The 23201-nt window shown below is 38.7% G+C and overlaps 1 protein-coding gene across 1 annotated transcript in view; it reads right to left on the bottom strand.

Annotated features, from left to right (window-relative positions):
• Positions 1–23201, bottom strand: part of LOC109679340 (histone-arginine methyltransferase CARM1-like) — a 290532-nt gene that overhangs the window by 73789 nt on the left and 193542 nt on the right. Inside the window, exon 6 of the mRNA XM_074052181.1 lies at positions 8971–9081. Coding sequence (XP_073908282.1) covers positions 8971–9081 — 111 coding nt within the window. The remainder of the gene's footprint in view (positions 1–8970; positions 9082–23201) is intronic.

The raw sequence follows: 23201 nt of genomic DNA, 5'->3' as shown, positions 1-23201 counted from the left end.
TACACTGGCAATGAACTTTCCAATATATGAACTCTGGAGGGACACATTCAAGCCATGACACTCATCAATCACCAATCCAACACAAGTATTCTTACTTCTTGAGTGGGGTTTTGTGACAAGCAGGGTGGCCTTTTACATGCAGTACTTTACACATTCTTTCTTGCATGATGAAACCACCTCCCTGTTTAAGCAATTCACATTTGGTTCCTTGGTAAGAGAAAGGTGATGTTCTTCTGGCTCCTGGATGAAGTCTCCTGCTTCAGCTTCTAGTCTAACACATTCACCTTTCCACCTGCAAAGGGAACCACCTGTTCTTGCTGACCTGCACACCTGCAAGGGACTGTGCTCACAGCCATATCCCATCTTCATGACCTAAGTTTGAGTTTGTTCCAATCTGCTCTAAGCTCCTCATGGAATCTTCCTGAAATGCTTCCTAAAGCATTCTAAAACATTGCTACACCAAATGCTTATTATTGTTTCCTTAACAGATCCCTTATTGCCACCTTTTAACTTCATTCTTAGTGGAAAAATAGAAAGCGTTGACAGACTGGACGGAATTTTTTGACTCAGGCATTTGGTGTCTGTGGGAGAATGAGAAGGAAATAGAAGTTAGAAATTGGAGACACTTAAGAAATTGGAGAAAAACCCTCGCTTGAAGAGTTGAAGTCAGGATAAAATCATATGAAAAAAATCTCAAAATATATGCTTTTTCTGATGTTCAATATTAAAAATTACAAGTGCCTTTCCTATAATTGGCTTTCAAAGCATTTGTGAAGTGATTACCAACACATTAATGGTGGGGAATCCCATTGGAATCAGTTTTCAAATATCTTATCATTGGTAGCAGAAGGTGAAAAAAAATGAAGAAAGGAACATTTCATTTCTTCTTCTCCTTCAAGATCGATCCAATTCAAGTCACATTTCTTCTCTGAAGATTTCCCTAACCAGCCCACCCCAGCTGGTTAGGGAAATTATTCCTTGTACTGGTGTAGCATGTCTCTTCTTTGCCATTCATACGCACTTGACACTCACTATCCATCAAGAACCTCATCTTTTGTTGGGGGATAGCTGGTGTTTTGAACTCAGGGCCTTGTGCTTGCTAGACAAGCACTCTACCATTTGAACCATACATCCAGCCCTTTTAACTTAAGGTTATTTTGCCCATGGCTGGCCTTGGACAGTGATCTCCCTACTTAAGTTTAAGTTTAAACAGCCACATACATCTAATGGCTGGAATATTGAACAAAAATCCTAAGATTAAGAATTCAGCAAGTCTGCAAAAGCAGTATATCACAATAATTCTAATTACTTGAATGTATATATGCATAAATTTGGTTCATGCTCTTTCTTTTCCATTTGATCTATACAATCTGGGAACCTTAGTTCTATACTTCACCCATACTCAAAGAATGAAGAAAGAGCAAGTGATAGCTGCCAACTTGAAGTGGGCAAGTTCAAAGTTTACATACCCACAGGAGACTTTACTTCTGCCCTGTTTCTGGGATGGAGATGGTCTTTTAGTACTGACCAGAACTGACCTAGGGGGCCCAGAGTGAAGCTTGTAGCTACACCACAGTAACTTCAAGACCACTCAAAACAATGCCTCAAACACATGCCCTCCAGACATGAATCATTCGCATCGTCTTGCCTACAGAGCACCAACCTTTACAAAACCAGTCTGAGCCACTTAAGTGCAACTGAAATTGAATTCAATGTAACTTGAAAATATTCTGTTTTCTTAAAGCCCAGAAGCCTGGTGTGTGAAGAAGAATCCAGGCACAGGCGATGGTAGTTAAATTTGTACATTTTTCTTTCTTGTTGCAATTTTATCTTTTCTGAGCAATTTAATGAGGACTCCAGAGGAAAGAATTAAATGTCTGCTGGTTCAATTACCAAATAATGAAAAGGTCGAAAGGAGCATCATGCACTGTGTGCTGAGCTGTGAGATCAGCCCTATTCTTAGACTGAAAATCATTTTTGTGCGGCTCACAATCACATTTTGCCACCCACAAACTGAACAGACAAGAGCTGGTAGAAGAAGCAGAAACTACGAACTGGTACAGCTCACCCTCCACAAGATGAAAGAGCCATGGCCCCCAGGGGCAGCTGCTGACACCCACAGCAGGAGCCATGGGCATGGGGAGGCCATGGTTTTCCTCCAGAAGAATCAGGCTGTTTTAAATCCACCCATTGAGAAGATTCTAATCATCTTTGGTCCAGAATACATTTTTAACCAGCCTGTCCTTAGGACCACATGCAGGGAAGGCCTTGGGATGAAAGAGACTAACCACCAAGGTTTTCAAGGATCCTGCAAGTCCCCAAAGAATTGGGAAAGCCACCCCTGCCCCCAACTTACCCCACTGTACACAGAAAAGAGATTACAGCAACACTAGCATCCTCTACAAAGCTATGCTATTTGGGGATTTATTAAAACATTAGTCTGGGTTTTTTTCTTTGATAATTGCTTTAAATCTTAATTTAATTTTTAAGTTTTATATCAATGCGTAATTGTACATATATATGGATTGTGTGATATTTCACTACATTAACACAATGTGTAATGATCAGACCAGGGTAACTGGTATAGTCATCACATCAAACATTTACCACTTCTTTGTGCTGGGAACAATCAAAATCCTGTCAACTATCAGTTTTGAAAAATGTGATACATTGTCAACCTACTTGCGATAGAACACTAAAGGTTATTACTCCTATCCAACTGCACTCTTTATCCCTTGACCTCTCTCCATCCTCTACCACTCCCCCATCCCAAATATTAGTTTTAATGCTGTAAAAATCAAGTCTCCTTGGAAATGCCAGACAAGAGGCAAAGAGCAGATTCCTCTCTCCTCAACACTCGTGACAGTCTCTCCACTCCAGCACTGCTAATAAACACTAACATTGAAAGATCCAATGACTAAATGGATAAGTTGCAAAGCTTCTTTCTCATCTTTAAATTTCTTTTTTAGTTTATATGAGAGAATAGCCCCATCATTAGGAATCACACTGAAATGTTTAGCCAAAGGATTATGATATATATAACTGACACATAAAAAGGAAATTCATCCATCTCTATCTATAACTATATATGTATATAAATGCATACATATGTGTATATGAATTATATACATGAATGTATACATATGTATTCACATATGCATACAAGTATATGCACATCTTCATGTATGTATGTTTATGGTGAGAAAGTGAAAAAGAACAAAATGACATGAATAAAGTAAAATTTAAACCACAAGTGAATCCACACAAAGGGAATTTGAGTTTTAGAACTGTTCTTAGTTTTTCAGGTTATGTATGTTTGAAATTATTCCTAAATAAAAAGTTTTGAATTTTTGTTTTTTACTCTTTTCTGCATTGGCTTTTTTGATGAAGTCCTCATAATACAGCAGGCACACTCTGAGTGAAAAAGGTCCATGAGAGTAGACCATAGACCCACTGTGAGAGAAGGCATCTCACCTGCTGTTGTACTTAACTAAAAGGAGAATTTTCTTGGAGAAGCCAGTCACACAGAGTGGCTCTTCCCATGATACCCTGGAAATTTACTGAAAGTGTATACTTGGGTTGGAGACAGGGTTATGGCTAGGGAATTTGCTATAAGATCTCTTTTCTTAAAATACTACAACCAATGACATTAGACTTTTAAGGTTTTGAAAATAACTAATCTACTGTATCTTAAATCCCTGTAAAATGTATAAGAAAACAAACTATAAATTATCTATGACACTCTTTTAGGGAAGGAGTATCTCTGATATAAGATGCAACAGAATCAATTTGTTATTAGAGTAAAAACTCTTGGAATATAGGAATAGACCTTAATCATTACTCTTTCTTCTACACTGCCCAACAACAGGATTATAAGATACAAACAAATGAATGAGTAACACTTAAGACAAACATCAAAACTCAGCTCCTCATCCTTAGGAATGCATCTTAAGATATAAGAAGGGGCAATTTTTTTTGAGGTACTGGGGTTTGAACTCAGAATCTCATGCTTGTTAGGGAGGTGATCTACAGATTGAGCCATCCCTCAGTTCTTTTTCACTTTAAGTGAAATTCCCTTTGTGTGGATTCACTTGTGGTTTATATTTTACTTTATTCATGTCATTTTGTTCTTTTTCACTTTCTCACCATAAACATACATACATGAAGATGTGTATATACTTGTATGCATATGTGAATACACATTCATGTATATAATTCATATACACATATGTATGTGTTTATATACACATATATAGTTATAGATAGAGATGGATGAATTTCCCTTTTATGTGTCAGTTATATATATATCATAATCCTTTGGCTAAACATTTCAGTGTGATTCCTAATGATGGGGCTATTCTCTCATATAAACTAAAAAAGAAATTTAAAGATGAGAAAGAAGCTTTGCAATTTATCCATTTAGTCATTGAATCTTTCAATGTTAGTGTTTCAGGTAGGATCTCTTGTTTTTGTCTGGGGCTAGCCTTAGACCATGATTCCCCTACCTATGGCCTCCTATAGCTGGGATCACAGGCATGTTGCACACCACACCTAGCTTATTAAGATGGGTTATCTCTAGGAGTTTGAGATGCAGCATTAGGTTGCTTATTTGAGATCTCTCTGTATTTTTAATATATGTATCCATGGCTACAAACGTTACCCTTACCACTATCTTTGTTGTCCTTTAAGCTCTGATAGGCTGTGCTTTCATTTTCATTAAATTCCAGGAACTTTTTGGTTTCCTCCCTTATTTCTTAGATGACCCACTGATCATGGAGTAATGTGTTATTAGTCTCCACGTGTTTGAGAATTTCCTGCTGTTTCTTTTGTTGTTGACTCTAGTTTTATTCTGCTGTGGTTACACAATATGCAGGGGGTTTCAGATCTTTAAAGGACTAACACCAACACTCCTCAAACTTTTCCATGAAATAGAAAGGCGAGGAACACTGCCAAAATCATTCTATGAAGGCAGTATTACATGCATTCCAAAACTGGACAAGGGTACAACAAGAAAAGAGCATTATAAGGTAATCTCTTTAATGAACTAAGATGCAAAACTCCTCGATAAAATACTGAATTCAACAACATATCAGAAAGATCATACACCATGATCAACCCGGTTTTATCCAGAGATGCAGGAATGGTTCAACATATGCAAATCATTAAGCATAATACAGCATATTAATAGAAGCAAAGACAAAAACCATATAATCATCTCAATAGAGGCAGAAAAAGCCTTTGACAAAATTCAACACCCTTTCTTGAAAAAAGCTCTGAAGAAACTAGGAAGAGAAGGAATATATCTCAGCATAACAAAGGCTACATATGACAAGCCTATAGCCAACATCATACTAAATGGGGAAAAATCAAAACCATTTCCTCTAAACTCAGCAATAAGACAAGGGTGTCCACTCTCTCCACTCTTATTCAACATAGTCTTGAAATTCCTAGCCAGAATAATAAGATAGGAAGAAGAAATAAAAGGAATACAAATAGGGAAGGAAGAAGTCAAACTATCCTTATTTGCAGATGACATGATGTTATACCTAAAAGACCTGAAAAACTCCTAAATACCATAAACAGCTTTAACTTACCAAAATCAGTAGCCTTTCTATATACCAACAAAGAACAGACTGAGAAAAAATAGAGGAAAACAATTCCATTTACAATAGCTTCAAAAAAATACCTAGGAATAAATTTAACAAAGGAAGTGAAAGACCTCCACAATGAAAACTATAAACCATTGAAAAAAGAAATTGAAGAAGACTACAGAATATGGAAAGATCTCCCATGCTCACGAATTGACAGAATCAATACTGTGAAAATGGTTATATTATCAAAGCAATCTACATGTTCAATGCAATCCCCATAAAAATTTCAATGACATTCATCACAGAGATTGAAAAATCTACCCAAAGTTCATTTAGAAGCACTAAAGATTGCAGATAGCCAAGGCTCAGGGAGCTCAAAAAACTAAACTCCCAATGAAGAAAGGGGCAAATGAACTGAACAGAGCTTTTTCAAAGGAAGAGGTCCAAATGGCCAAAAACACATGAGGAAATGTTCAATATCTCTGGCCATAATGGAAACGCAAATCGAAACCACCTTAAGATGCCACCTCACTCCTGTTAGAATGGCTATTATCAAGAACACAAACAACAACCAATGTTGGCGAGGATGTGGGGAAAAAGGAACCCTCATACATTGTAGGTGGGAATGTAAATTAGTACAACTACTATGGAAAACAGTATGGAGGTGCCAAAAAAAAACCCTAAAAATAGAACTGCTATATGATCCAGCAGTTCTACTCCTAGGGATACATCTGAAGGAATGTAAGTCAGGTTTATAATAAAGGCACCTGCACACCCATGTTTGTTGCAGCACTAATCACAATAGCTAAGCTATGGAAATAGCCAAGATGTGCCACTATTGATGAATGGATTAACAAAATGTGATATCATAAAATGGAATTTTGTTCAGCCATAAAGAAAAATGAACTCATTTGCAGACTAATGGATAGAACTGAAGAACATCATTTTATGTGAAGTTATCCAGGTTCGGAAAACCAAAGGCTATATGTTTTCTCTCTCATATGCAGAATATAGACCTATTACAAATACAAGGAATATTATGAAAAACAGGTCACATTAAAGGAAGGTCACATATGAGAGAGGGAGGGTAAAAAAGAAGCTAAGAAGGTGAATATGGTTGATGTACTTCCTATACAAGAATGAATATAGATTTTTTTAGACCTGTTAAAATCACCTTAAGAAGGGGACTAATGTAGAAAGAAAAACAGAGGGATGAACCAATTTGAGTTATAATACATATATACATGGAAATGTCATAATGAAACACTGTGTATCTATCTTAAACAAAGAAAACTGTCTTGCTTTCAAAAATAGAGAACAGAAAGGTAAAACATGCCCTGTCTGGGAAGTTGGTACCAGTGGGAGGGGAAGGTTTTAAGGAAAGGGTGTAGGAGGGTGAATGTGGTGAAAATAATATGTGCTCATGTATTAAAATGGAAAAATGAGACCTGTTGAAACTGTATGAGGAATGGGGGTTGGGAGGATGAGGTAGAATGATGGAGGAGGTGAATTCAACCATGGTATATTGTAAGAAGTTCAAAGTCATAAGTGAAAATACAAATTAAAACCACAAATATCATGTCAGAAATATCAGACTGGTGAAAATTTATAAGTCTAACCAAGTGCTGGCAGAGATCTAAAACAATGGTATTCTCATGTATGCTCTAGGGAATCAAAATTGGTACAACAACTTTGGGAAAAATCTGACATTATATAGCATAACTGAAGATATGCCTGCCCTTTGACCCAACAGTTCCACTTCTAGTTTCATGCCCAAGAATCTCCAGAAAAGACAGTGTGTACTTATGCAAGAATATCATAACACTTTTATAGTGGGTACCATCTAAAGTCTGCCAATACTCTTGGGGACTAACATGTCATGTAATGGGACACAATTGCATCCCAACACTGCAAACACATAAACAGCAACTGGAATTTAAAAACAGAAACAAAATAAACAATAAAGAACAGCATCAAAAATATGACAGCCAGAAACATAATGTTGGATGGAAGAAGAATACATACCTGTGATGATTTGCTTTTAGGGATAGAAACAATTGTGGCAAAATGATAACAAACAAGAGAGTTATAAACAAAATTTTAAGGTAGTAGTTACCTCTGTTCAGGACAGAAAGGTGACATTATCAGGGTGAAGAACATGCACCTTTGAAGGGAATAGTGATGATCTCCTTCTTTTGTTTTTTGTGTTTGTTTGTTAGAGACAGGACCTTGTTATGTAGCCCAGGCTGGCCACAAATTCTAGATCTTCCTGCATTAGCCTCCCAAGTTCTGGGATTACTAATAGTCTATTTCTCAAAAGGGGTCTTAAACTGTTACACTGTGCATATTTCACAAATACTCTTTTGTTTATAGCCAATATTTAATAAATCAACTTACAAGAATTGGTAAAGAAGAAAATGATTGGAAATACTTTCTTTTGGATATGTTGGAAGGAGAAAGGAAGCACAGTAATCTTTTGTCATATGCCCTGGCAGTCTTCCCTTCAGATACACCATAACCACATCTGCTCCATTCAGTCCCTCTTTGGTTGCTCACTCCAAAACCAGTGCTCACTCAGAGCTACCAGTTATTCAGGTATGGAGGAATTCATGATGCTCACCTGAAGCAGCAGCCACACTTTTCTCTCTCTGTGCCATTCCATCCCCCAATAACATTCTGATCTCTTCTGGGTGTGACTGACGGGCACATTACCATGCTCACATTCTGTACACATCTCTGCAACTCTTATTGGCTCATCCTTATATTCAAATGTTACTGAAAACCATGATTACCTGACTTTTGACTTTGGCTTATTTTCTAATATTTGTACACATTTTATAATGGTAGTACAACACAGACAGAAAACAAAGCATCTTCTTGTCCTCCAGTCACAACCTGACATCTGAAAATCCTTCCTGAAGCAGATACCTGTCTCTTCCTCCAATTACAACCATGTAGCCACAGCCACTTAAGAAAACCAAACTGTTATTTAGAGCAAGGAGTACAGCTACTGTCAGCACAGAATATAAGATGGAAAAAAAAATCTAACCCCAGTAAAATATGAGTCCTTACTTGGTGGTCATTAAAGATAGAAAACATTCACCACCCCCACCCCCACCATACACACACACCTGCCATGCAGTAGATAGAAAGGGAGTAGGTTGCTATTTTTCTAATATCAGTGAAATTTCTACAAATAATTTTATGTCAGTCACTACAGGGAAGTAAGGTTCTAATAGCAGCAACATTACAATAGAAAAAAATCAGAGACTGATTAAATAAAAAGATTACTTTAAATGACCTGGAAGAGTGCTCACTTGGTACCCTAAAGCTTACTGAAGACCTACTTGGTAGCTGTTTTTAAAATATAACCACTTACCTCGGCATACTGTGCTACTGAACTGGCTTCAACTGCATAAACTCTCCTAGCTCCAGCCTGTACAGCAAAAAATGACAGTATTCCTGATCCACAACCAACATCTAGAACAACCTAAAAGGAAAGAAAACATAAAAGGGATGAAGCACAAAGAAGTGCTTAGCAAAAGGCCATCTTTGGGCATGAAGGTCAGACTTAATTCAAACACAACCTTTGATAATTAATAGTGACCCTACATTAGTAAGGCTATGAATCTCTGTGATGTTTATTTTTCTCACACATTAAATGGGGTTAATAGTAACACTCTTTAAGATTGGCTGTAGGGTTTTAATAGTATGAAACATAAGAAAGGACTGTATATAATCGGTGTTCCTCAAATCACTGCTATTATTATTTCAGTTTCTTTGTAACAGGACTGCTTTCAGGATACTTAGGGCCCAAAACAGTAGGGTGACAAGAAGAAGCTTGCTCTACCACATCTATCAATGAAGAAAAAACTGTGTCAAATAAGTTTTACAATGATATACATATACTTAGTTATATGTATATCTGATGATAACTGATGATAATATCTTGAAGAATCCAAAAGTGGGGTGTGTGTGTTTTTTAACCAGGATCCTCCAGGTGCAAGAGAGTATTAAGTAGTGAACTCATGAAATTTTTCCTCTGTTCTCTGTGTTTAGTCCTAGAATTTAAACCAAGAAAATCATCATTCACCAGCACAAAGGGGCCAACCCTTTTTTGGGAACCTACATGTTACAAAAGAAGGGTTAGACAGAATGTACTGGGCCATTTTCCCCCAATACTGCTGCAACCAAAGCCTGAATCTCAGTTTGATCACTGAAATTTCAAGTTACTGTATTTCTGTTTCATTGGTGACTTTTATTCTTAGTGGGGTTTTTTTTGGCACAAGCTCTGAACAAGACATTTTACTTGACTTTCAATCTTCACAATAGCCATATGAGTATGCCCACTTGACAGATGAAAAACTTGAAAGCTGAGACACTGAGCAAGGGGAAACAAGTTCACCTAACAATAAGCAGGAAGCCACGAGTCAAATGTAAACATTTCTGCCTTGCGAGATTACATCCTGTATCACTGTACACTTACTCACATTCATCTTTTATAAAACCAACATTTCAACATAGTACCAAGAAATGGTATCTCACAAGGAAACAAACTAGCATTTGTTGTTGGAAAATTTAGAAAAGTTTTTTTTAATTTTATAGTGGGTACATTTCCCCCCTAAAATGGGAAATATTAAGAGGTTTTATGTCAGTGTCTGTCTTAACCAAAGTATCATACTGTGCTGACACAGACACTGTGCCATTATCTAGGAGAACATGCTGTTAGTAATAGGTTCTCTTATATTAATTCTAGAACAGTGGCTGTATTCCATATGGTTTCCTAGGGTTTGAGTAATTAGGAGCAGTACCAATTTAAAATGTCACCCAGACTCCAAAATTGGCTGTCAGACTTTCTATACTTTCAGAAATACCAATAGTCTCTTTCCCTCATTCTCCCTGGGAAAAATCGTCTTCTCTTGGCCATGGCCCTTTGCATGACTGCCATTTAGGGAAGGTGACCATGACATTGGAGAGTAAAACCCATCACCCCAGAGAAAGATGCAAAATTTTCAGAAGACCCTCTCGAGAACCTTCTTTCATTCACCTTAGATTCCAAGTTCTGCCCAAAATGTGAATGTGAAATTAAGAATGGAAATCTTAGCCGGATGCTTAGTGACAGGTGCCTTAGAAGTGTGTCTATGGAGCTCTTTATCTAATTTACTAAGGTAGAGGAAGCAACTGAAAGCAGTTTTCCAGTTCTCTTGATCTTGCAGACAAAAGGCAAACAGAGGTCAAACCTTTAGAAGACAGATGGGAAAGAGAATGGAGAGAAAAAAAAAAAGGTTAGGAGATGGAAGGGCCCTGATATCATTAAGCTTTTGCCAAATCAGTCTATTTGGTAAGAAGACACTTTAATAGGCCCTAATCATATCTGGCAAAAATATGAAAAATGACAAACTAAATTTTCTAATTATGTTGAGTAAAAATACCCTTTGTTATATGCTTATTTCAAAAAAGAACATAGGCCTTAAAAGATCAAGTTCTTACTTGATCTTTTGCTAACATTATTCAGATAATTCCACGTGCTTCTTGCTTGTGCATGCTTAAAGAAAACTTAACCCGTAACTAAGAATGGTGGTGCACCCTATAATCCCAACACTCAGGATGCTGAGGTAGGAGGATCATGAGGTGGAGGCCAGCCTGGGCTACATAGTGAGGTTCTGTCTCAAAAAAAAATAGATGAACAAAACTTTTTTAATGTAAATTTTTATTAGGAAATATTCATTATACAGGGGGGATTCATAGTGACAATTCCAATTAGACTTATACTGTACATTATTTACATTAACCCCATTGTCTCTCCCTCTCAGCCCCCTCCCCACCCCACTTAAAGCAATTGCAAGAGGTTTTTTAGTTCTGTGTCACATAGGTATGTGAAGTCCATCAACCAAATACCATCACTGTAATCTCCTTCCTTCATCCTCCCCCCTCCCAGCAGTACCCATCCATATACACTGTACCTATTTTACAGTCCTGGTTTTCCTAATTAATTAATATTTAAGTTGATGTTCAAAGGGGTGTCTCAATATATGCCCACATGTGTGTGTGCTTTACTTTGGTCTGTCCAACTCCTTCCATTACTCTCCCTTACCCCTTTACCTCCCACCTCCATTTTTCAATAAGCTGTCAATACACATCCTTATATCCTCTATCTCCACATCTTATATTATGTATTACTGATGCTCTACCATTCTCTTTTCCTTTCCCTCCTTCCCCATGTTCCATAGAGTAGTTCCACTGTTATAACATGTTCAACATCTGAGTTTGTATGTGATCATGCTTGTTTTCGTGTATATGTTTATCTTTAGATCTATCTTCTACCTATAAGAGAAAACATGTGGCTTTTATGTCTGATTCTGGCTAACTTCACTTAACATGATGTCCTCCAATTGCATCCATTTACCTTCAAACCACATGTTATTATTCCTTGTGACCGAGAAATATTCCATTGTGTATATATGTACCACAATTTCTTGATCCATTCTTCAGTTGTAGGGCACCTGGGTTGTTTCCAGAGCTTGGCTATTGTGAATAGTGCTGTGATGAACATTGGTGTACTGGTGTCTCCGCTGTATCCTGTCCTATGTTCTTTTGGGTAGATGCCCAGGAGTGCTATCACTAGATCATACGGCGGTGCTATCTCTAGTTTTTTGAGGTATCTCCATACTGCTTTCCATAGTGGTTGTACTAATTTACATTCCCACCAGCAGTGTATAGGGTTCCTATTTCATCACATTCTCCCTAACATTTTTTGTTATTACCCTTGATTCTGGCCATTCTAACTGGTGTGAGGTGAAATCTAAATGTTGTTTTGATTTGCATCTCTTTTATAGCCAGGGAAGTTGAATGCTTCATGTATTTACTGGCCATTTGTACCTCTTTCTTGGAGAATTTCCTGTTTAATTCATGTGACAATTTCTTCAGTGGGGTGTTGATTCTTCAGGGGGATGAGTTTTTTGAGTTCTCTATAGATTCTGGATATTAGTCCCTTATCAGATGGGTAGCTGTCAAATATTTTTTCCATTCTGTGGGCTGTCTCCTGAGTCTGGTAACTGTTTCCTTTGTTGTGCAGAAGCTCTTTAGTTTGATGCAGTCCCATTTGTTCATTGTTTCTCCTAGAAATGAAGACTTTTGAGTTCTGTTTAGGAAGTTGTTCCCTATACCAAGCTGTTCCAGTGTATTTCCTGCTGCTTCTTAGAGTTGTTTCAAAGTTTCAGGCCTTATATTAAAGTCTTTAATTTGCTTTGAGTTAATTTTGATACAGGGTCAAAGACAGGGATCTAGTTTCATCTTCTACATGTGGATATCCAGTTTTCTCAGCAGCATCTGTTGAAGATGCTCTTTCCTCCATCATGTGTTCTGGGCTTCTTTGTCAAAGATCAGTTGGCTATATATGCGTGGGTTTATGTCTGGATCTTCCATTCTGATTCATTGGTCTTCTTGTCTGTTTTTGTGCCAATACCAGGCTGTTTTTATTGTTATGGCTCTGTAGTGTAGTTTGAAGTCAGGTATTGTGATGCCTCCAGCATTGGACTCTTTGCTCAGAATTGCTTTGGGTACTTGCGGTCTTTTGTATTTCCATACGTATTTCATGATTGTTTTTTCTATTTCTATTCAGAATGTTATTGGAATTTTGATAGGGATTGTGTTGAACATGTAGATTGCTTTTGGTGGTATGGCCATTTTCACAATGTTGATTCTACCGATCCATGAGCATGGAAGATCTTTCCATCTTCTGATGTCTTCTTCAATTTTTCTCTTCAGTGGTTTATAGTTATCATTAAAAAGGTCTTTGTTTTCTTTAATTAAATTTATTCCAAGGTACTTTATTGTTTTTAATAGTTTTTTGCTAGAGTTTTTGGGGTGTCTTAGGTATAGGGTCATGTTATCTACAAATAGGGATAGTTTGACTTCTTCCACCCCTACTTGAATCCCTTTTATTTTTTGCTCTTATCTTATTCCTCTGGCCAGGAATTTCAAAACTATATTGAATAGGAGTGGAGAGAACAGACAGCCCTGTCTCTTTCCTGAATTTAACAGGAACAGTTTCAATTGTTCTCTGTTTGGTATGATGATGACTCTAGGTTTGTCATATATAGCCTTTATTATGTTGAGGAACATTCCTTCTATTCCTACTTTCTTCAGAGTTTTTATAATGAAAGGGTGTTGGATTTTGTTAAAGGCTTTTTCTATGTTTATTGAGAGGATCACGTGGTTTTTGTCATTGCTTCTGTTTATATGGTATATTATGTTTGTGGATTTACATATGTCGAACCATCCTTGCATCTTTGGAATGCACTGACTTGGTCATGGTATATGATCTTTGTGATGTGTTGTTGCATTCTGTTTGCCAGTATTTTGTTGAGAATTTTTGCATCTATATTCATTAAAGCTATTGGTCTATAATTCTCTTTTCTGGGTACATCTTTATTGGGTTTCAGAATGAGTGTAATTCTGGCTTCATAGAATGAGTTTGGTAGTGTTCTTTCCCTTTCTAGCTCCTGAAAAAGTTTGAGGAGTATTGGTGTTAGTTTTTCTTTAAAGGTTTGGTAAAATTTGGCCATGAATCCATCAGATCCTGGGCTCTTCTTTATAGAGCGATTCTTTATTATGGCTTCAATTTCATTGCATATAATAAGACTATTTAAGTATTTACTATCTTCTTGGTTCAATTTTGGTTGGTTATATGCATCTAGGAATTTATCCATTTCATCTAGATTTTCCAGTTTATTAAATATAGTTTTCTAAGTACTCTTTAATGATTCTCTGGATTTCATTAGTTAGTATTTATGGTTATGTCCCCTTTTTCATCTCTGATTTTATTAATTTGGGTCTTCTTCCTCCTCATTTTGTCATGTTGGCTGAGGGTTTATAGATCTTGTTAATCTTTTCAAAGAACCAACTTTTTTTTATTCCAACTTTTTGTTCCATTGATTCTTTGTATAATTTGTTTGGTTTTGATCTCATTGATCTCGCCCCTGATCTTTATTATTTCTCTCCATCTGCTGGTTTGGGTTTTGGTTTGTTCTTGTTTTTTCTAGGAGCTCAAAGTGCATCATTAGGTTGTTTATTTGAGAGGTCTCTGGTTTTTTAATGTAGGCACTTATATCTATAAACTTTCCCCTTAGCATAGCCTTTGCTATGACCCACAGATTCTGGTAGGTTGTATTTTCATTTTCATCAGATTCTAGGACCTTTTTTATTTCTTCCCTTATTTCTTTGGTCACCCATTGGTTTTTTAGCAGTATGTTGTTCAGTCTCCATATGTTTGAAATTTTTCTGTGGTTTCTTTGGTTGTTGAGTGCTAGTTTTATTCCATTGTGATCTGATATGATACAGGAGGTTATTTCAATTTTTTTGAATTTGTTGACACTTGCTTTGTGTCCTAAAATATGATCTATTTTGGAGAAAGGTCTGTGAGATGCAGAACAGAATGTGTTCATGGTGCTGGGTGAAATACCAATGGCTATCAACCATGTTTATTTGGTCTAATGTGTGTAGTAGCTCTGAAGTTTCTTTGTTGATCTTTTGTCTGGATGACTATCTATTGGTAAAAGTGGGTATTCAGGTCCCCTACTATCACTGTGTTAGTGTCTATCTGTGTTCTTAGGGTCTTTAGAGTTTTTTAATGTAGGTGGGTGCCTGTGTTTGGCATATATGTTAAGGAATGATATTTCCTCTTGATGAATTGCTCCTTTAATTAATATGAAGTGACCTTCATTGCCTCTTCTGATTGATTTTAGTTTAAAGTCTACTTTGTCAGATGAGTATGACTACTCCTGCCTGTTTTGGGGATCCATTTGCTTAGAAAACTTTTTTCCACTCTTTGAATCTAAGCCAGTGGGTTTTTTTTTTTTTTCAGGGAGATGAGTCTCTTGTAAGCAACATATGGTTAGGTCTTGTTTTTTTAACCCAGTTTGCTATTCCATGTCTTTTGATTGAGGCATTGAGGCCATTTACATTCTGTGTTAATATAGAGAGGTGCCAGTTTTTTCCAGTCATTTTTAATCCCCTGTTGTTTAGTTTTACCTATTCCTTGTTTACTGGTCTGCTTGCTCAAAAGGGTTTATTCTTTTTTGAGTCTTCTTGTCTCACTCTAGTTTCTTCTTCTATATGTAAAAGTCCTTTAAGTATCTTTTGTAGTTCTGGCTTGGTAGAAGCAAATTCCTTTAGTTTTTCCTTGTAGTAGAAGGTTTTAATTCCTTTTACAATTAAGAAGGATATTTTTGCTGGATAGACTAGTGTAGGTTGACAGTTGCTTTCTTTGAGGGCCTGATTTATGTCTTTCCATTATCTCTTATGTTTAGAGTTTGAGTTGAGAAATCTTCTGTTATTCTAATGAGTTTGCCTTTATATGTGACTAGTCTTTTCTCTCTTGCAGCTTTCAGAATTCTGTCTTTGTTCTGTGTGCTGAGTATTTTGATTATGATGTGTCTGGAGTTTTTTTTTTTTTTTTTTTTTGCCCTGATGGTTTTATGTTCTGTAAGCTTTCTGCACCTGGATGATTCTCTCTTTCTCAAGATTAGGGAAGTTTTCAGCTTTTATTCTATTGCATAGGTTGTCATTGCCTTTAGTTTGTATCTCCTTTCCATCTTCTATACGCATGATTCACAGGTTTGGTCTTTTCATGGTGTCCCAGATATCTTGTATGTCCCATTCATATTTTCTTAGCATTCTTTCATGATCTTTTACTGTTTGGTCTAATTCCTCTACTCTGTCTTCCATTCCTGATATTGCATTTTCAACTTGCTCCACTTGGAATATTGAGTTGTTTATTTCAGATTGATTGTTTTTCAAGGTTTCCATATCTTCATTGATTTCCTCTTTCATATCCTGGATAGTCTTCCTAATTTCACTCATATCTTTGTTTGCATTCTCTTTGAGCTCATTTAATTGTGTATTCATGTCCTCTTTGAGGTCAAATACTAACTTTTGTGTTTTTTCTTTGAGGTCATTAATCATTTTTACTATTGTTTTTGGAATTCATTATTTGATAGCTCTTCCTCTATGGAGGTGCTTAGATCCTTAGTAGTGGAATTGGCTTTTTGATGGAGAGTGGTTGTCTTACTGTTTCATTCTGCATTGAGGTTTATGCATCTGGATTTGGTTTTGGTTAGTGTTGTAATCCCTTGTGCCCCTGTAGTTTGTGTTTTGAGTTTTTTTCTCCTGAAGATTCAGCAATATTCCTTAGAGAGGGGTATGCTGGAAATGTTATCCCTTGCGGGGTTCTTGTTGTAGTGCAGATTACTTCTTTTCTCCCCTCAGCAAAGGGGCTGGAGTTCCTGCTCTTTGATGGGGGCTCCCCTACAGTTGCAGTGGGGAGTGCTGGATCTCTGTGCACTCTGGGGCACAGGCCTCCTAGCAGCAGCAGAGTAGCAGATTGCCATTCAGTGGGGGAGCTGGGATTCCAGATCTTAGACAAGAGAGAAATGACTCTCCTGCAGGGAGGCACAGTGTGAAGTGCTGGGCTTCTGTGTACCTTGGGGAAGCAGGGTTCTGGTCCTGCCTGCAGAGTAGCAGTTTACAGCTTTCCTCCCCTCAGTGGGGAATCTGGCATTCTTGCTCTTTAATGGGGGAGCAAGGGTTCTTTGGTTGTCAGGGACAGTGAGGAGTCCTGGACCTTCATGTTCTGTGGGGTGGGAAGCCTCCTGGCACCAGCAGAATAGCAAAGTCTGAAGCCTGGGGTTCACTTAGGTGTGTGGTGGTGGGCTCCTGGCACTGAGTAGCAAGTTGAAGGTACCCATGGGCCAGCAAAGCCTGCAGACTTGAATCCTCTGGTGCCCACAAGGTAGCAGAGACCCTGGGGTCTACTTGCATTGGGGCATGAGCTTCCAGGAGTCACAACAGCTGCTGCAGGCACAGGGGAACCAAACCTGCAGGCAGAGGGAGTTCTGGGGCCTGATTGCCAGCACAGGCCTCTAGGAGCACAGTAGAGTGGCACTGCTGCTGGCACAGGGGAACCAAGTCTGTAAGCAGAGGGAGTTCTGGGGCCTGGTTGCTGGCACAGGCTTCCAAAAGCATGGTAAAGCAGCTGCTGCTGGCACAAGGGAACCAAGCCTACAGGCAATGGGACTTCTGGGAACTGATTGCTGGCTCAAGCTTCTGGAAGTGCAGTTCAGTGGTGCTGGTGCAAACACAGGGGAACCAAGACTGCAGGGAGTGGTGGGAGCCTTGGGATCTGTTTGCTGGTGCTGGCTACCAGGAGCCAGGGCAGCTGCTGTAGGTATGAGCACCCAAGCCTGTGGGCAGTGGAAGTTCTAGGCTCTAATTGCCCGGCATGCGCTCCAGGAGGGCTGCAGGCATGGGAGAGCCAAGCCTGCAGGTAGCAGGAGTTCTGGGGCCTGATTTCTTGCATAGGCTTCTGGGAGCACAGTTCAGTAGCAGTGCTGAAGGTATGGGGAACCAAACCTGCTGGCTTGCACCTTCTCTTAATCCGTTGTGCAGTGGGAACTGTGGGTTCTGCTTACGCAGGGACAGTTTTCTCTGGCATTTCAGGCTGAAAGTAGCAGGTCATGTAATAGTGGGGAGCATGGAGCTCCAAATTCCTGTGTGTGCCAGGAAGGAGGACTTACCACTGAGAGGCTGATAGTGGAGCCAGGAGCTGTACTGAAGACTTCAGGGACAGGGGATCAGGAATGTTGTGCTGCAAGTAGTTCTTCCCATTCTTCCCATTCTTCCCATGGTTAGTTGCTTCTCTATTTGTGTATTTGGAGAAGGCTCTGCTTCTTGCTGGTTATGGAACCCTGTGTGTGCCTTTTGGGGTCTCCTGATCTTCCTTTTTCAGGGGTTAGTTGCTGATGGGCTATAGGGATGTCAACAATCTGCCATCTTGCCTCTGTGTTAGTTTCCTATTGCTGCATAACATCTTCATATAAATTCAGCATAGGGAATGTTCCTGACTGCTAAGCAGAAGAGGGAGGGTGATGGAATCAACTGCAACAAGCCACCATGTCCCAATAGGACCCCTATCCACTCTGTGAACTCCACAGTCCAAATGAACAAAACTTAACATGTGAATTTTCAGTCATGTGCCTGGGAAAGGGGGGGTGGGTGAGGTGGTTTAGGACATTTTGCCTTATCTACATGAGGCATACAATTTTATAAACATTTCTTGGAAGAATGAGCTAAATTCTATGGTAAAAATCTAGCATATAAAGCAAATATTTAGGATATAATGGAAACATACTGCCCAAGTCCTTTCCAGATGAGATTTCTAAGACTGTTGAATAGAGGATGTTAACACAGATAATTCCATCACAATTTCTTACATAGCACCTCAGGAAGCTTTGGCACTGCCTCTAATTATACATCTTTGTTCTCACAGCAGATTATATTGAGATCATTTTTTATTCTACCATTGGTAGACCTTTGTAGAACCGAGTGTTTGAGGATCTTGGTAGTTAAGTTCCACTTTGATGCCCTGAGGGGAAAAAATCTCCCCTCTGACAGAAACAAAAGAGAGTAATAAAATCCTCTTGTATCTGTAGAGGAGTTTATGGCTTCCAAAGGATGTTCACCTGACACTATATATTTGATCCTCATGCCTCTTTAGGAGAGAGAGCACATAGTTTTGTACCTGTTTTACAGATAAGGAGGTTGAGGCTCAGGATACTAAACACCTTTCCCAAGGTGTTACAGGTACTAAGTGACAGAGTGCAGGTGAGAATACAGTGACTAGCTCTCCATCTCATTATGGCCCTCTGTGTAGCAAAAGATGGGAGGATTATGAGGAGATGCAAATCTGATCCTATCATACCACTGATGGCTCCTTGTAGCTAGAGGAGGAGGAGAAGGTTGCTTCAGTGTGTTGTCCTTACGTCCTGAGCAATCCAATCATGACAGACCCTTCTTGTCCCTTCTGTACTCCTCCCCCTTCCCCATACAGCCTAGGCTTAGGAACTCCACCCTTGTCACTGATTCTGTGTTTCCTCACATGTGATTCCCTGAGATAGTAGCAGTTAATAGCCAACCAAAAGTTCATGCTCTCTCAGAGGAGAGTTGGTAGGAAGCAGATGCCTAACAAGGATACCATTTCCTACTCCCTCTCATTTTTCTGGGCCCACTTGACTAGTTCTGGCCAAAGGAATGTATGGGCAAGTGACAAGTCAATCCTGGTTATGGGTCCAGCATACCTTTCCCATACAGATAATAAGTCCCTGGTTTACAGTGGTTTGACTTATGATTTTTGAGGTTAAAATGGTTTGAAAATGATATGCATTCAGTAGAAACCGTACTTCCAAGTTTGAAGTTTGATCCTTTCCTGGACTAGTGACACAGTAGGATACTCTCTCACAAAGCTGGGTATCCATGGGGAGCTGCAGCACCCAGTCTGTCATGTGATCCTAAGGGTAAACAACCCACACTGTAATGCACTACATTGCAACACTATGATTTTGGCAGGTTAGATGTATTAAATACACTTTTTGATTTATTGACCTATGATATTTTCAAATTAAGATGGGTTGATCAAAAAGTAACTCCATCATGAGTTGAGGAGCACTTGTACTTTCTGCTTTTTTTTGTCTTTTTTTGGCAGTACTGGGGTTGAAAGTCAGGGCCCTACACTTGGAAGGTGTTCTGCCACTTCTGTCATGCCTCTATCCCTACTTTCTGCTCCTTACACAGTGACACTGAAGACCAGTTGTAGAAGATGAAAAGAACCTGAATGTCTGGGTCTCTACTTCAGGAAGAGCCACACAGAGAACACTGGACATGGCATGAGCAAGAAAGAAATTTTACTGTGGTAAACAACTGAGATTTAGGGATTGTTCATTTTAGTAGTTGGCATATAATGGCAATATAATTCCCTTGGGAGACATTCCCTCCTCTCATTTTCTTACCCAGGGACTCATTCTTCAAGACTCAGCTGAAGGATGCCTTCCATCGCTTTCCCACCTGGTCTGTGTGGGGCTCTCTGACACCTCAAATGCAGCTCTTGGCATATCATATGCATTGCATGTGTCATGGGATACTGCAAGTATTTCTTTATATGCTTATCTCCCTGATTAGCCTATGCACTTTCTAACGATAAATCGAGCCATTTATCTCTTAACACCTATCTAGCATAGCAGGAAACATAAAAACCATTAATAAATGTTTATTGGTTAAATAACCAAAGGGAATGACCCGGAGATGCCTATGTCCCCATTCTACATCACCTGGAAATATTCTGGAAAAGTCTTATGACTTCTATAAGCCATTTGGATCTGAGAGTAGCCTCACATCAGAAGTCAGCAACCCAAGAGGTTGTATTCAGACTACCTTTGACTTATTCAAGAGCTATATCCCCAACTGTTTCACTAGCCACTCCTTGTCTTCTGCATCTAAGCCATTTCTTATGTCTTGGTTTCCAAATCACTCCATAGGTCCTCTTTCTCCCTTTATATTTATTCTCACTTCATGATCTCCACCCTTCCTCTTTGACTATGATCTGAGCATGGTCACTCTTCTGACTAACTGAAATAGCCATCTTATGAATCCTTTTGTCCTGATATAGGCCTTCTTGGAAGGTTCCGTGCTTGTTCCTGCCACAGGGTGTTAGTATATGCTACTCTCTTGTCTGGCATGCTCCTCACAACACCCTCTATTATATATCAGCCTATGATTATATATATATATATATATATATATATATATATATATATATATATATATATATATAGTTTTTTAGCCTGCACTATTCTATTGTACTGGATGTTTTCCATTTTATCTTCCTGATCTCTTCTCTAGTCCTCTTCATTCTACTCTTTGCCAGGAGCTTAAGGATTTCTTGGCTTCCTTGCCACTGGTTGGGGCCAGTCAAGAGAAGTGAAAACAGGACATCAAAAGGAGTGTGGAAAGAGAAATCAGATGATTTAGACTTGGGTTGCTCCTTCATGGTCTCCACAGATTGGCTTTATCCCTACTATCAAAAGTCACAGCTCTTGTTGGCTTCCAGCTCTTGTGGGTCTGGCACATAGTAAAGAAACTCACTATATCTTTGTTAAGTAAACTGAATAAATTAAAATGTCTATCACTTTTTTGTGGTACTAGGGTTTACACTGAGGGCCTCAGGCTTGCTAAGCAGAAACTTTCCCACCTGAGCCCAGTACTGCCAAAGAAGAAGAAAAAGCAGAAAGTACAGGTGCTCCTCAACTCATGATGGAGTTACTTCCTGATCAACTCATCTTAATTTGAAAATAAGTCAGTAAATCAAAAAGTGCATTTATACCTCTAACCTGCCAAAATCACAGCATAGTAATATAGTTCATTAGAGTGTGGGTTGCTTACCCTCAGGATCATGTGACTGCCTGGGAGCTATAGCTCATCATGAATATCCAGCATTGTATGCAAGTATCCTAGTGTCATTAGTCCACGAAAGGATCAAACTTCAAAATTGAAAGTATGGTTTCTACTGAATGCATAGCATTTTAAAACCATTTTAACTTAAGCCACAACCCCAGTTCTTTTTTGCTTTAGTTATTTTTTGGATAGGGTCTCACATTTCTGCCTGGAACTGGCCTTAAACATGATCATCCTACATATATTTCCCACATAGCTGGAATCACAGGTGTACACCACAATGCCTGGCTTGTTATATTGGGGTCTTTCTTTTTGCCCAGGCTTGCCTTGAACTGCAAACCTCCCAATCACCACTTTCTGAGTAGCAGGGATTACAGGCATGACCAACCCACACTCAGTCTTTGTCTGACACTTGAAAATAGAGAAAATATTATGTTCTTATAATCATCTTTTTTTCTGGTTTTAAAATCAAGGTCTTGTGCTTGCAAGGCAGCCTCTCTACCATTTGAGCCACACCCCCTTTTTGTTGTGCTTATTTTACAATAGGGTCTTGCATTTTTGCCTGGGGCTGGTCTGGACTGAGATTCTTCTATTTCTGCTTCCTGCATGGCTGGAATGACAGAAACATGCCACCATATCTAGCTTAATCATTGAGATGGAGTGTCACTAACATTTTACGTTTTGCCTGCACAATGTAACTGTGATCCCTTAGATCTCCACCATCAGATCCCATAGGCATGTGCCACCAAACCTGGCCTCCGGTAATCATCTTGAGACCTAAGCTAGTAACAGTTCCATGCTCTTATTACTGCTAAGGTGTTTCACCATCCCTTGTTGGTTGGTTTCCTTACATCTGCCCATATCTTTTGAAATACCAAGTGATAGAACTTCCCATCAAATGTGCTATCTCTCTTCTGAAGGGATCCCTTTTTTTAAATGTTGTGTACAAGTAAGTTTTATTTTATTTTTTTAATTGTTGAACTGGGGATCTATTGTGACATTAACAAAAGTTCTTACATATAGGATAATCGAATTCACTCCTCCATTATTATCCTTTTCTTCCCTCCCCCGATTTCTGGAGTAGTTTCAACAGGTCTCATTTTTCCATTTACATACATGTGTACACAATATTTGCACTATATTCACCCTCCTACCCCCTTTCCTTATTCCTCCCCACTTGCCTGTGTTTGTATTGGATCTATATTCCACATATGAGAGGAAAAAATGCAGTCTTTGGTTTTCTGAACCTAGTTAACTTCACCTAAAATGATACTCTCCAGTATGGAATATACAAAGAGGACTAAGACAGAAAGAAGAAAAAAAGAA

Source organism: Castor canadensis, chromosome 13, assembly GCF_047511655.1.
Source record: "Castor canadensis chromosome 13, mCasCan1.hap1v2, whole genome shotgun sequence".
Taxonomy (NCBI): domain Eukaryota; kingdom Metazoa; phylum Chordata; class Mammalia; order Rodentia; family Castoridae; genus Castor; species Castor canadensis.
Note: the sequence above shows the minus strand (reverse complement) of the source record. Positions and strands in the feature narration are given on the sequence as shown.